Source organism: Aspergillus aculeatinus, assembly GCF_003184765.1.
Source record: "Aspergillus aculeatinus CBS 121060 unplaced genomic scaffold BO66scaffold_8, whole genome shotgun sequence".
NCBI classification, from domain to species: domain Eukaryota; kingdom Fungi; phylum Ascomycota; class Eurotiomycetes; order Eurotiales; family Aspergillaceae; genus Aspergillus; species Aspergillus aculeatinus.
Window position 1 is genome coordinate 550025 of NW_020291477.1, and position 13664 is coordinate 563688.

Consider the following 13664-nt stretch of genomic DNA (forward strand, 5'->3'; position numbering starts at 1 on the left):
CCTTGAGTATCCAGGATAACGTCATGCAATGCATGGATTGCATGCCACTTGACGGGTCTGGACTTTTGTGTACTGGGCTTTTTCTTTTTCCCGGAAAGGGCCGGTTTCGGGTGGTTGTGCGGGTGGGGATGCGATGATGTTGTTTGATGGAATATTCATAGTGGTGGTGATGCTCACCTTGTGGGGGTTAGCATGTTTGATGAGATATGTGCAGGTCGATCGGATGAGTATGCTCCGTGAGTATTGATGATGTGAGTTGTGTGTTATGCTGTTGGGTCGATCATACTATGTGAGACGGTTGATCGGTGCCTGATGATGTAGGTGAGGTGAGGTGAGGTGAGGTGAGGTGAGGTGAGGTGAGGTGAGGTGAGGTGAGGTGAGGTGAGGCCTTACAACCTTCCACAGGTCTATTTCTTCTTGTATCTAGTTCTATTGACCGATGCAATAAGGTGGCTGGCTATCTGTGCACATGGGAACTTTAACAGGTATCATCAAGAATCACACAAAAGCAGAATCATTTCAATCAGAATAGGTATCTTTGCATAAACACGATGCTCCCCCGACGCCGAACGACAAGACAAAAATATTTCCAAGGGCGGGAATTCCCAGCCGGAGGTGCGGATTATAGTTTGAGGGCAGCATAATGATCGAGCCCCTCCAGAGAGAAGACAATCACCGCATCACCGGCGGCCGCCCCTCCTTATTCCACTTGACGCGACTCTGCACCCACTCCACCGCCTCCTGCACGCCGGACCCCATCAGCGCACTCACCGGCAGCACGCGGCTGTCGCGCACGCCCGCCCCGGACTCGCCCTCGAAGACCTTGCGCACGAACCCTTCCTTGATGCGGACGACCTCGACCGAGTCCTCGCGGTCCTGCTTGTTGGCCAGCACCAGGATGGGCACCCCGGCGACGTCCGCGTGCTTCAGCACCGACTCCAGCACCTGCCGGCACTCGTCCAGCCGCCCGAAGTCGCTCCCGGGGGCGTTGATCCCGACATTCTCGGCCGTGAAGGTCACGTTCGTCGGGGAGGTGGATCCGAGGTCGCCGCCCTCCTCATCCTCGGCCTCGTCCTCGTCCTCCTCGTCTGCAGCTGCAGCTGCCGTCTTGCTGCCGTCATCGCCAACAGCGGCAACGCCCCCGCTCGCGCGCCGCCGCTGCGGGAGCCGCGTGATGTCCGGGTCCTGGCCGACGTCGGCGCTGTCGACGACGAAGATGATGGCGTGGCAGCTGGCGTAGTAGCTCTGCCAGAGGTTGCGCATGGAGATCTGGCCGCCCACGTCCCAGATCTTCAGGTACATGTCCGGCAGCGAGATGGTGGCGACGTTCTGGCCGACGGTGGGGACGGTCTTGCCGATGCTGGCGGGGAGGAGCGAGGCCGGGAGGCTGCCATCGGCGCGCGGGGGCTGGTAGAGGGCCTTGATCTGGGAGAGGAGGGTGGTTTTGCCGGCGTTGTCGAGGCCGAGGAGGAGGACGGAGTATTCTGGTTGTGGATTATCATCAGAATCTGGACGTAGCGACCGGAGAGAAGGGGGGAGGAAGGGAGCATACTCACCCTCTTTACTCGTAGCGTACATGTACAGCGACTTGGCGAGGTGATACATGGTGTGAGTTGGGGGGTGGTGGTTGCAACAACCCCTCCGAAGGATCCGGATCAAATTGGATGGGAGATGAGTCGCGGAGTGTCGATCATGTCATGGCAGCGTCGTGGTGGTGGTGCGAGATGCGCTCTTCTCCTTCCTTTCTTCCTCTTTCTCCGCTGGGGTCGTGCTTATCGTCAAGGCGAGGGCGAAGCCCATGCGGGAAGGGAGGCTCCGCGTCAGCCTGTCTGTCTGTCTGTCTGTCCGTCCGTACTCCGTCCTGAAGCGGTAAGCAGGGCTTGGGTCATTGCCCTGAGCCCTAATTGCCCGAAGCGTTGACCCCGCAGAGGAGGAACTTAACCGGCATGTGAAATGCAGGGTCGATCCGTTGCCTGTCAGTGGCAGAAAGAGATGCAGGAGGCAACCTGCAGGCGCAGTTTTTTGTTATTATCATCAGGAGATGGTCATGACACACTGCATGGTGTGATTTTGGAGTTGGTGGTGGTAGTTACTCAGTATAAGAAGTCAAGAACAATGGCCGAACATCTTCAACTTCTCCTTCAATACTTCCCGATGCTTCTTTTTTCCTTGTTTTCCAACCCCAGATTCATCTCGCTCTCTCAAAGCCGATTTCCTTGGCTGGACGGGGGCGGAACCACGGCCGGGTCATGATTACATATTCTCATCGTATTTCTAGAAATATTCCCCGATTACGGCCAAATCCCGACTTCTCCTCCAACGGTGTTTTGTCAGCGAAAATCGAACGGTCCCATTGTCCGCCTGCGGAATCGCCCTCCTCCTCCTCCCCTCCCTACTCTTCTTCTTTTCTCTCACCATCTTCTTTCCTTTCTTCTATCGTTCTCCTCCAGCTCTTCTCATGTAACGGCCGCTCGATGGCCTTCCGCTCGGCATCTGTCTGCTTTTCCGCTGGGATCCACTGATCGCATTCCCCGCGCATGTCTCCGTCAGCATGCCCCGCGCTGGATGGGCGGCCGGCGGTCTCCCAGCGGCCTTCAATGGATAGCACTGACACCATCATTGTCGGTATGTCGTCATTTATATCCTTGCGCCTCGCAATTGGACCTTCCGTATGACCAGGCAACTCTAATCCTCCTCCAGGGAACGGCCCGTCAGCCATGATCCTGTCCTACATCTTCCATGGTCATATTCCCTACTATCAAGCCGATCCGCCGCACCCGGATCCCCTGCTGCATGCCAAGCTGCTGCAGAACCCGGCTCTGCTTCAGGCCGACGTGAGCACGCTGACTGAGCATTTTGCCGCCTCGCGCTTGTCCTACTCGACCCAGGCCCTGCCGGTCAACGTGCTCCTCGACACCCTGGTGCGACCCAGTCTGGACGTCGAGGAGCTGGAGTGCGTCACCAACGTCGAATGGCGGTACGAGCCTGAAAAGGCCGTGCCCCATTTGGTGTTTGGCGACGCCGCGTGCGCTGGCGGTCAATGGACCGAGAATCCCATGCCTGCGAGCTGGGACATCCAGACCCTGAGCTATGCATCGATGTTGTCGCTGCCGGGGTATTCGTTCGCCGACCACCACCGTGCAGTGACCGGGAAGGATCTGCCGGCATTTACGCGGCCCAGCCGGCAGGAGACGGCGGATTACTTCCGTCGGTATCCCGGGGCCGTGCACATCGGCGATGTCTTCCGCTTCAACGAAACCCTGTCGGGGATCTCGCGCACGGACCAGGGCTTCTATATCCGCTCCCACAATCTCCATTGTAAACACCTGGTCCTGGCCACGGGGATCTTCACCGAGGTGCTGCAGCCGAGTCCACTGCTGCAGCCCTTGCGGTCCCTTGAACCGGTCCCCTCCATCCCGTTGCTGGTGATCGGCTCGGGATTCTCTGCGGCCGATGTCATCATCTCCGCCCCTAAGGATCAAAAGATCCTGCATGCCTTCAGGTGGGATCCAGAAGGCCGGCCGTCTCCTCTACGGGGGTGCCATCACCAGGCTTACCCGGAATATGCCGGAGTGTACCGTTTGATGAAACGGGCGGCATTGGCGGCGGCCCCAGCACCGCCCAAACGGGGCAAGATGCGACGGACGACGTCAACGCCGTTCCTGGAATCGCGGAAATGGGACGAGGTCTACGAGGGTCTTCCCAATCTGGAGATTGTCAACGTCGAGATGGAGGCCGACCAGGCGCTCGTCACGTTCCGTCAGCCCGACGGGCAAACCCTCGTCCGTGCTGTTCGTGGGCTGGTCTATGCCACGGGCCGTCGCGGTACACTGAAGTATCTCGATCCTTCTCTGCTCGCGGAAGTCTTGGGTCGCACAGACGCGGACTCGATTGTAACCAACCAGACTCTACGTGACAAAGCACTCAACGACATGGAGGTGGCGCCGGATGTCTTCGTCATTGGGAGTTTGACCGGAGACTCTCTGATCCGGTTCTCCTACGGGAGCTGCGTCCAGGCGGCAGGCAAGGTCATCGGAGCGTCAATGGGACCAGACTGGATGTGGAACAGCTCGGCTCAAACGTCGCGTCCATCATCGTCCTCCGTGGGGGTTCTGCGGGGGATTGACGGACATGACGTCTATCCGGCCGGGGCAACTTGGTCCCAGGGCGACGAGGATCGATCGGTGTTATATACGATCCCGGAGCGGATCTTGCCCGGCGGACTATGGAAATGGCTCCGAAAATGGTGGAATGTGAATTGATATGGGTATGGTGTACATGATAAGATCTTATGTACAAGGCCATAGATCTGGCCACGGATTGCACTGTTTATAATAGACATGATCTACTGCGTAGATTGTATATAGCTGTGGCGGTTTATAAAGCCGGAGATATGATACTTGCTCAAACTTGAATATATGAATATCTAGTATCATAACATTTGTGACTGCTGAGAATATCACCCATATACACATCAACCCCACTCAACCCATAATCTGCAACTGGTCGTCCGGCGGCCACCGGGTCTGAGCGAAGCTGAGACACCGCTTGATACTCTGGAGATACTTGCGGGTGCTCTCGTCGCTCAGAATATGGGCCTGCTGATCACTCTGATGCAGCTTCTCACGCGCCGAACGCTCGTGGATACCCACCATGGTCACACCGATGGGCCACGCACTGCCAAATCACTTGTTAGCCAAGATTCATTCAAATCAGAGGAAAGACAGGGGACATACGCTTTCCCAATACTCAACCGCAAATACGCATCATTAGCATCGACATAGCGACGCAGCTGCGCCTTGTGGACGATCTCGACGACATGCTCCAAGACGCCGGCATCGAGATCGCCCTTCTCGAACTTGCGGAACAGCGGCTTCATATTCTCGCGCGACTGCACCATGGCGTTAAACGCCTGCCGGCCCTGCAGACTCTGCTTGACCGAGACATCGCGGTTCGCCAGCGCGGCCTCCCACTCCTTCAGGACCATGGTGAAATACGAGGCCAGCTGGCGGAACAGAAACTTTTTGCCGGCATCATCCTTCGGGACGGTTGCGGGGATCTTCATCTCCACCTCGGGCACCAGCTCCAGCATCGTGGGGATCGGCCCGTCCGTCCACTTCTGTCGCTGCTGCACCGCCTCGCCATCAGGCCGGAGGTCATCCTTCCGCACCACCCGCCAGTACCGTCGCGCGCGCGCCTTCTCCCCCTCCCCGAAGAGCGTCACCGGCTCCCCCAGCTCCCGCAACCGCTGCTTCACCTCCTCCGCCGAGAGCGCCTCTTCCCCTGGCCCTGCCTGCCCATCTTGCCCGACCTCCCCCTCTGAGGGAGTTGACTCGGGCAGCCCCAGCCGCCGCCGCCTCTCCCGCTCGCGCAGCGCATCCTCCTCCTCCCGCCGCCGGCGCGACTCCTCCGCCAGCCGCCGCTTCTTGTCCTCGCGCTCGCGCCGGCGTGCGGCCTCCTCGTCCTCGGCCTTGCGCTTCTGGGCGTGGCGGGCGGCGCGCTCGGCGGCCAGGCGGGCTTGTTCCTCGTTGTAGGCGGCCAGGCGGGCGGCTTCGAGGTCGGCGCGGCGGGTGTATTTTTTCGGTTCGCTCGATGTCGTGGGAGTGGGCGTGGGTGATGGGGAGGGGGTTTGGGGGTTGGCGCTGGCTTTGGCCTTGGAGATTTCTTTGGACATTAAGGCGGCGAAGTCCATTTTTGCGGTCGGGGATGAATGTTCATGCGTGAGTGGATGTGTGTTGTTTGGGACGAAGGGAGGGAGGGAGGGAGGTAACGTTAGAGAGTATGAGTATGGGTTTGGAGGTGTATTGTATGGAGGGCTGGAGAAGGTTGTAGGTTAGTTAGACGATAAGATTAGTACCTACCTGCGGTATTGCCGCTGCGGCGGTGATCTCGTGGGAGGGCGGTAGGGCGGTAGGGCGGTCGGGCGGCCAGGGCAGGGCGGAGAGTTACCTACGTACAGTACCTGCAAGCTACAAGTTCCGCGCATCCACGGCTCTCGCTCTAGCTACACCTACCTACCTACCTTACCTTACCTTACTTCAACTTCAACTCCAACTTCAGCAACTACAAACACAACCACCAGTCCACCCTCCACGCGAAGCCACACCACCAACCACGCAGACCAAAGCATGACCAACAACTAACAACTAACAACCACCCAACCACACACCCCTACCAAAGAACCAACGCTACCAGAAACCCGCCAAAATGTCAATGTCCCGCCAAACCACAACCCCCTTCCACCTCAAACTCTTCTACCGCCAATCCACCTACCACCCCCTATCGGACTTCTCCCCGGCCAGCGCCAACCCCGCCGGCCGCAGCGGCGGCCATCTCCCCGCCCACCACCTCCAAATCTACACCTGGCCGAGCTGCTCGCTCCGCGAACTCGCCCACCTCCTGACCTCGACCCTGCCCCACCTCCTCCCGGAGGTGCCCATCGGCACCCGGCTGAGCTTCCGGCTGATCTACCCGGACACCAAGGGCGCGGCGATGAATCTGGGAGAGCATGGAAGGGGACGGTATCTGGCCAAGGAGATGGGGAGTGTGGTTGTTGCGCCGAGGGGGTATGATGATGACACTGATGGCAATGAGGGGGGGAAGGGGGAAGGGGATGGCGAGGGAGCTGGAGGAGGTGGACATGGCTCAAAGGCGAGGGCTGCTGCTGCCGGCGCATTCAGAATGAGCGGTGCGGATGCGGAGAAGACGTTGCAGGATTTTCGGTTCGTGATTGGCGATTATGTCGACTGTGCGATTGTGCCGCCGCTGGAGGATGGGTCGGTTGCGCCGCCGCCTCCTGTTGGTTCCGGGGGTGGCGGCGGTGGTGGTGGGGGAGGCGGGATGAGGGCGTTTCCCCAGGGGGGGAGGGAGGAGAGGTCGTATTTTGGACGGGGTGGGGGGAGAGGGGGACGGGGGTTTGGGGGTGGGCTGAGGGAGAGGGAGAGGGAGAGGGACCGTGATCGAGAGAGGATTCCGCCGGGGGATTGGAGGCGCGGGGAGAGGTTGCCTGAGGGGGGTGGTGGTGGTGGTGGGAGACGGGAGAATGGCGGGAGGGAGAGGGATAGGGATGGCGGGAGGAGGGGATGGATGCCTTATTAGTTGTTCAGTGGGTTTCCAGTGAAGAGTTGAGGTGGTAGTTGGAGTAGCTGGGATTGCAGGCGTGTACGATAGTGAGGGTTGAGGGGAGTGGAATGGATTATACCCCGTTTCTAACGGCTATGGAATTGACTGCCTGTCCGGTTTTAATGCTCCGCGTTACAGTAATTGCATCCTCCATCTCAACTGCTATGAGTTGTGGTACCTACTCACCAATCCCAACTACTATCAGCTACCAGTACATCCCGAGCACGACAACTTCCACCCCCAATGAATCAACGAAACGAAATCAATTGCACCGCGGTATAATAGATACAACCCAGCCCCCATCCTTCTGCCCTACTATCTCTTCCCACCAGATCATCACCCTCTACCACTCCACAATCGTATCTCCCTTGCGCTTGCCGCGCAAATCGTATTTGCCCTGTCGTCCCCAATTAGCCCCTCCCCTACCCACCCCCTATCCGAAAACCACATACCTCAGTGTTATACGCCACATAGCCCAACGCCCCCGGGATCAGAGCCATGTACAGGAAAGAGAACCAGGCATGGCGCGGCGTCCACCGGAAGTACTTGTACCGGTTGGCGGTGAGGTCTGCTAGTCATTAGCATGCCCCCGTAAATGTAGCTTGTCGATTCGAGCTTGTCGTTTGACTGAACGGAAGCGGGCGCTATTTCGTCTGGGGGGAAAGGTTTCACGGACCGTAGTATTTCTGGAGGGCCGGGTCGAGGATCAAAGCTGTGGGATGGAGTTAGTTATCTTGTGGCAGTGATGAAAGGGATAGACGAGGACGTACACTTGCTGGGGCCGGCCATGGTGACGGATGTGGATGTGGATGTGGATGCGAATGGGCTGGGGAAGATCACGGCTTGTGCTGCTGCTGCTGGAACGACGTTGCGGGTCATGTGATGGGTGCGTGCACAGCTGTGCTGCTTAGTCACAGTGCTGCACTGTGAAGTGCACTGATGAGTCAGCAGCTTTATGAGGATGTACAGGCTGCAGGGATTATTTACCTACTAGATCCTTTGCAGCTCACCCACTCCTCATTTCAAGAAATTAAAGGTGCAGCACACTAAGCAGCAGCATGTGAAAGACCCCTCGCAGAGAAACATTCGCCGATCTCATCATCCCGAAAATTGGGGAAAGGCTGTCCCAAAGACTGGAACAAAGAACACAACGGCAACCCCACCGCCATGACGCAGTATCACAGGTTCTACGCCTACATCCGAGGTTCCCTTCACCAGCGTCTGAGCCTTAAATGATAACACCCCTTTCCCCTTGCACATCCAATCGCTTCTACACCCACCACACCGTGACAGAGTCCAGAACAGAACGCAAAATGACCGACCCCAACAAAGGCGCCAAAATCACCCTCTACTGGTATGCTCCTCTCTCTATCCCCCTCTCATCGCCCCGCACCGCACCGCACCGCAACTAATCCCCCGGCATCAAGGCTCGCGCAATCCCGCTCCCACCGCATCCTCTGGCTCCTCGAAGCGCTGCACCTCACCTACGAGCTGAAGATCTACCACCGCGGCGCCGACAAGCTCGCGCCCCGCGAGCTGAAGGAGATCCACCCGCTGGGCAAATCACCGGTGCTCACCGTGCAGCCCGCGGCCGCCGCCGTCTCCGGGCCAGAAGGCGATGATGGCAACTCCAAAAGCAACAAGCCCATCGTGCTGGCCGAATCCGGCCTGATCATCGAATACCTCCTCGACCACTACGGCGCCAACGCCGACGCCCCGCTGATCCCGGAGCGGTATGCCGCTGCTGCCGAAGCTGGGGCCGAAACAGTCGGCGGCGAGACCGACTCGTGGCTGCGGTATCGGTACTACATGCACTACGCGGAGGGCTCGCTGATGCCGTTTTTGGTCATGCAGTTGGTCATGGATAGTGCGTGCCCCTTCCCCCCCTCCTCCCTTGGATCGAAGATACTGGGGGGAGCTTTGTTGGTGGAGCTTTGTTGGGGGAGCTTTTTGTTCTGAATGCTAATATCCGGCCGTGAAACAGCCGTCAAAAACCCGCCCATCCCGTTCTTCCTCAAACCCCTGCCGCGGGTGGTGGCCGGGCAGGTGGAGAAGGCGTTTCTGAATCGCAATATCGCCGCGCATCTGGATTTTCTGGAGGAGCAGCTGCGCACGAGTCCCGGGGGTGGGCCGTACCTGTGTGGGACGGCGCTGACGGCGGCGGATATCATGATGAGTTTCCCGGTGATTGCGATGGCGGGCCGGCTGTCGATGGAGGGGTATCCGGAGTTGAGTCGGTATGCGGAGTTGTTGCAGAAGGAGGCGGGGTATGTGGCGGCTTGTCGGAAGATTGAGGAGGTGGATGGGAAGTTTGAGGCGTCTCTTTAGTGGTCTTTCCCTCTCTAGGCCTAGGTGTTGAGCGTGAGGGAGTGGTTGTATGTATGTAAATTTAGGATCTTAATGTAATGTCTGTCATTCCACTGCATTCCTTTTTTAGAGAATACTATGTACAGGACAGTATAGTACACCGAACGTACACCCCAGCCAGCGCCCTCTCTAGCTATTTACAGCACAGCACAATCAACGCATGCCCCTACCCCTAACTTATACTCTAACATATAACCCCTGAGTCAAACACGGCAAGCAAGCAAACAAGAAACCCTACAGCTTAAACTTCCTCGCAATCTCCTCCTCACTGAACCGCCGCGTCTTCCGGCGCAACATCTCCGCCTTCTCCTCCAGCGTCATCCCGACCTGCTCCCCCATGGGCACCAGACACTTGGCCAGATGCAGGTAATCCTTCCGGAGGAGGCGGATGGTGATCATGATGTAGTCAATGTTCCGGAAGACGAGGGCCTGCTCGGCGGCGTAGCGGCGGTGCTGGCGCAGGAAGGCGACGGGGTGGTCGCGCCAGTGGCGGCGGGGGTTGAGGTGGTGCGAGGTGTGGTAGCCGTCGTTGTAGCAGAAGCGGTTGCTCTGCCGTCCCAGTTAGTATGCGTACCGGTAGGAGGTTCACGGAGAAACACGTACAGCCACATCAATCAAGGTAATACTACTCCGAAAGTCGGAATCCGGGTCGATCTCATCCACCAGGGCATGCTGGCCCCAATTGCCGACCATCAAGCCCACCCGCAACTGCAACACGGGCAGCAGCAGCACGAACAGCGTCGGGCGCCACCCGCCCCACCGCCACGCCGCGGCGATCATGGCGTACGTGCCCAGCTCCCACAAGCCGGCCTTGGCCGCGGTGACCAGCTGCCCGCGCCGCAGGAAGTAGGCGGGCAGCTCCACCCATACCAGGAAGTAGAAGCGGGCCACGTAGCAGGCGAAATCCCGGGGGCAGTCGCGCTGGTACCGCAGGGTGCTGGAGAGGTCGCGCGGCCCGTTGCCCTCGACGTGGTGATGTTTGACGTGGTGGTAGAAGTAGGAGTTCCAGGTGTGGCCCATGAGCGGGTCGAGGAGGTAGGGGAACACGGTGTCGAAGAGCACCGCGAGCGGGTGCGCGCGGGTCAGGATCCCGCCCATGTGGATGTGCTGGTGCATCATCAGGGTGTAGGTGCCCACGTAGTAGGACTGCATGAGCCAGTGCACGAGGCCGTGCCACCAGTGGAATGTCCCGAAGAACAGGTACAGGGCGCTGGGGACGGAGGTCGTGAAGTACAGCAGCAGGTGGGTCAGCATCACCACGTCGGTTTCGACCCGCACCAGCGCCCGCGCGGTGCGGATGTACGGCTGCAGGAGGCACTCGTTCAGAAGGGTGGGGAGTGAAGTGGTGAGCTGCGGCAGGTCCCAGGTCACGAAGACGGTGGGCGTGAAGCTGCTGCTGGAGGGGCTGTTGAGGGCTGACAGGTGCGTGATGGTTGCTTGGGTTTCTGAGTCAACCTCTTCTTCTTGTTCATGCCCTGTTGGGCCGTGGGCGCTGTTGCCATTGTCATTGCCATTGTCATTGCCATTGACGTTTGCTGTACCGGAATTAGCTGGGGATCATTTGCTGGGGGATTCCCATGGGGAGGTTACGGTTTTTCTTCCCGGCGGCTGTGGCTGTGGCTGCGGCCGCGGCCGGGGATTCCGCTTCCTTGAGCAGATGCTCCAGGACCAACCGGTCGGGGACCGTCAGGTTGGGGTCTATAAAGGTGGCTGGATCCATGCTGCTGTTCTGGAGCTGTGGGAAAAGCGGAAAAATGAGCCAGCCTGGAAGGACACAAGCTTTAGGTTGGATTAAGACCCCCCGGGGGGGGCTGATAAAAAGGGGGGAGGATTATCGAGTGGATCAGCCGATCCTTGGCATGTCAGATCGGTGGAGTGGAGCTGGCTGGAGCTGGCTGGAGCTGGCTGGATGGAGGGGACTACTGTGTATAGCTCGGGAAGCTATAGATGGGAAGTGCGGAGCATGTGCAATTCAGCAGGCAGGAGAGTATGAGTCGAGACTGGCACCATTCGACTCATGGGCAATGTCATTCCTCCGGTCGGATCCAGCGTGGTGGGCATCAGCTCATCAGATGATCCCAGCAACCCTAATTTCATTGCGATTCCGGGGATTCTCAACCCGACTGCAGCTGCAGACCAGATTCGATCGATTCGATCGATTCGATCTGCAATGGAACGTAGCTCCATTCTCCATGCACGGTTAAGCTTAAACCGGTGTAACCCCGATTATGCCGAGTAACGCCAGGGACCGGTGATTGAGATGACTGGGATGGACGACGTCATTACTTCCCCTCTTGTACTCTGTACCACTAAGTTACTGACTGGGTACCACCTCAGCCCAGAAGGTACAGACAGTACTTCTGCCCTGTACCGTACCTTACCTTATAAAAAGGTAAACTTCCGACCCCTCCACCCCTCAATCCCTCCCCGCATTCACACCCACACCCACACCTCACCTCCCACAACACCAACCCCCTCAACCTCACCCTCACCCTCACCCCCACCACCACCACCCCCAAAATGAATCTCACCCTCTTCTCCACCAAATCCTACGACACCCACTACTTCACCACCACCCTCACCACCCTACAACCCACCCTCCCCGAGCCCATCACCCTAACCGCGCACCCCTTCCCGCTCACCCTCTCCACGGTGCCCCTCGCGCGCAACAGCACCGCCATCTGCGTCTTCGTCAACGACAGCCTCCCGGCGGCGGTCCTCCAAGCCCTCTGGGACATCGGGGTGCGGGCGATCCTGCTCCGGTGCGCGGGGTTCAACAACATCGACCTCCCGGCGGCGGAAGCGCTGGGCTTCTTCGTGGCCAACGTGCCCTCGTACTCGCCCGAGGCGGTGGCCGAGTTCGCGGTCGCGCTGCTGCAGACGCTGAACCGCAAAACGCACCGGGCGTACAACCGGGTGCGCGAGGGCAACTTCAACCTGGAGGGGTTCCTGGGGATGACGCTCCACGGCAAGACGGTCGGGGTGGTGGGGCTGGGGCGGATCGGGATGGCGTTTGCGCGGATCATGCGCGGGTTCGGGTGCGAGGTGGTGGGGTTTGATCCGGCGCGGCAGCAGCAGCAGCAGCAGCAGCAGCAGCTGGAGGGAGCAGGTGGAAGGGATGGGACTGTGGAAAACAAAGACGAAGACGAATTCACCACCCAATTGGCGGGCCGCTACGTCGCCACCGTCGCGGACCTGCTCGCGCGGTCCGACATCGTCAGTCTGCACTGCCCGCTCACCGAGGCCACGAAGCACATCATCAACGCCGCGTCGCTGCGCGGGCTCAAGCGCGGCGCCATTTTGGTGAACACCTCGCGCGGCGGGCTGATCCACACGCGCGACGCGATCGGGGCGCTCAAGGCCGGCACGCTGGGCGGGCTGGCGCTGGACGTGTACGAGCAGGAGGGCGATCTGTTCTACAATGACCACTCCGCTGAGATCATTCATGACGACACGCTGATGCGGCTGATGACCTTCCCCAATGTGCTGGTCGCGGGCCACCAGGCCTTCTTCACGCAGGAGGCCCTGGGCGAGATCGCGCAGGTGACGTTGTCCAACCTGGCGGATTTTGTGGGCAGGCGGCCGTGTCGGAATTCGTTGGTGCGCGAGGGTCATCTGTTTGTGGAGGGGGATAAGCAGCCTGTGCGGTTGTAGGTGCCGGGGTATTGGGGATGGTGATGGTTCCGGTGGTGGACGTTGTCTGCTTGGGATATGAGTTTAGTTCCACGGCAGTCTCTCGTGACGAATTAGTCCGATGTGAACATCATCTAGTGTTAAAGCTCGTTCTGTACATTACACGTCCGAGATACTGGAGGAAGGCAAAATGCTACTGATTACGGCCGTTGTAAATGCTTCAACAAGCGTTGCAGGATCGCCTTTCCTGATACCTGTTTCCACTTTGTCCAGGCGGGGTCAACCATACAATCTTCTGGCAGAGGAAGAACCAGGCAGCTTGTAGCATCATAATCATTTTCATCACGAGCTGGTCAGGGGCCTTGGATACGGTGGGTGCTCTACTCGTGCCGATTTGCAATAGCCCCTGATTCTGCTGTCAGTGCCTGGTGCCTTATCAGTCACCTCTTGAAGGAAGCCGCTGTAGATGTGAACTACCTTTGTAAGCTACCCTGCTTCAGTAAAGTTATATTGGCACGAGCCTTACTAGGATTGGTAAAGCT

At 58.8% G+C, this 13664-nt stretch overlaps 8 protein-coding genes across 8 annotated transcripts; 4 read left to right on the forward strand and 4 right to left on the reverse strand.

Annotated features, from left to right (window-relative positions):
• Positions 1 to 388: 388 nt before the first annotated feature.
• BO66DRAFT_389359 (ADP-ribosylation factor family protein) lies at positions 389 to 1696 on the reverse strand. Its single transcript, XM_025646783.1, has 2 exons — positions 1557 to 1696; positions 389 to 1484 (listed from the first exon to the last, which is right to left on the reverse strand). Exons 1-2 carry the CDS (start codon positions 1603 to 1605, stop codon positions 673 to 675), a joined length of 861 nt encoding a protein of 286 aa, XP_025507068.1. The 5' UTR covers positions 1606 to 1696; the 3' UTR covers positions 389 to 672.
• A 901-nt stretch (positions 1697 to 2597) lies between these two features.
• Positions 2598 to 4262, forward strand: BO66DRAFT_399004 (uncharacterized protein; the record flags this gene model as incomplete). Its single annotated transcript, XM_025648662.1, has 2 exons — positions 2598 to 2625; positions 2701 to 4262. 2 exons carry the CDS (start codon positions 2598 to 2600, stop codon positions 4260 to 4262), a joined length of 1590 nt encoding a protein of 529 aa, XP_025507069.1.
• A 222-nt stretch (positions 4263 to 4484) lies between these two features.
• On the reverse strand, positions 4485 to 5825 carry BO66DRAFT_418303 (mRNA splicing protein PRP18; the record flags this gene model as incomplete). The annotated part of the gene is made up of 2 exons (XM_025649733.1): positions 4737 to 5825; positions 4485 to 4677 (listed from the first exon to the last, which is right to left on the reverse strand). The coding sequence occupies exons 1-2, from the start codon at positions 5690 to 5692 to the stop codon at positions 4485 to 4487; spliced, it is 1149 nt and encodes a 382-aa protein (XP_025507070.1). The 5' UTR covers positions 5693 to 5825.
• Positions 5826 to 5981: 156 nt separating this feature from the next.
• On the forward strand, positions 5982 to 7180 carry BO66DRAFT_469025 (SAP18 family protein; the record flags this gene model as incomplete). Its single annotated transcript, XM_025652694.1, has 2 exons — positions 5982 to 6826; positions 7158 to 7180. The coding sequence occupies exons 1-2, from the start codon at positions 6208 to 6210 to the stop codon at positions 7178 to 7180; spliced, it is 642 nt and encodes a 213-aa protein (XP_025507071.1). The 5' UTR covers positions 5982 to 6207.
• On the reverse strand, positions 7162 to 7911 carry BO66DRAFT_418305 (NADH:ubiquinone oxidoreductase 6.6kD subunit; the record flags this gene model as incomplete). The annotated part of the gene is made up of 4 exons (XM_025649734.1): positions 7162 to 7519; positions 7575 to 7690; positions 7799 to 7834; positions 7893 to 7911. The coding sequence occupies 4 exons, from the start codon at positions 7909 to 7911 to the stop codon at positions 7466 to 7468; spliced, it is 225 nt and encodes a 74-aa protein (XP_025507072.1). The 3' UTR covers positions 7162 to 7465.
• Positions 7912 to 8148: 237 nt separating this feature from the next.
• BO66DRAFT_389362 (glutathione S-transferase) lies at positions 8149 to 9533 on the forward strand. The gene is made up of 3 exons (XM_025646784.1): positions 8149 to 8476; positions 8550 to 8989; positions 9107 to 9533. The coding sequence occupies exons 1-3, from the start codon at positions 8436 to 8438 to the stop codon at positions 9448 to 9450; spliced, it is 825 nt and encodes a 274-aa protein (XP_025507073.1). The 5' UTR covers positions 8149 to 8435; the 3' UTR covers positions 9451 to 9533.
• A 41-nt stretch (positions 9534 to 9574) lies between these two features.
• Positions 9575 to 11483, reverse strand: BO66DRAFT_367935 (fatty acid desaturase). Its single transcript, XM_025645309.1, has 3 exons — positions 11080 to 11483; positions 10093 to 11024; positions 9575 to 10038 (listed from the first exon to the last, which is right to left on the reverse strand). The coding sequence occupies exons 1-3, from the start codon at positions 11207 to 11209 to the stop codon at positions 9724 to 9726; spliced, it is 1377 nt and encodes a 458-aa protein (XP_025507074.1). The 5' UTR covers positions 11210 to 11483; the 3' UTR covers positions 9575 to 9723.
• Positions 11484 to 11927: 444 nt separating this feature from the next.
• Positions 11928 to 13143, forward strand: BO66DRAFT_367937 (2-hydroxyacid dehydrogenase; the record flags this gene model as incomplete). Its single annotated transcript, XM_025645310.1, has 2 exons — positions 11928 to 12598; positions 12635 to 13143. The coding sequence occupies exons 1-2, from the start codon at positions 12010 to 12012 to the stop codon at positions 13141 to 13143; spliced, it is 1098 nt and encodes a 365-aa protein (XP_025507075.1). The 5' UTR covers positions 11928 to 12009.
• Positions 13144 to 13664: the final 521 nt, after the last annotated feature.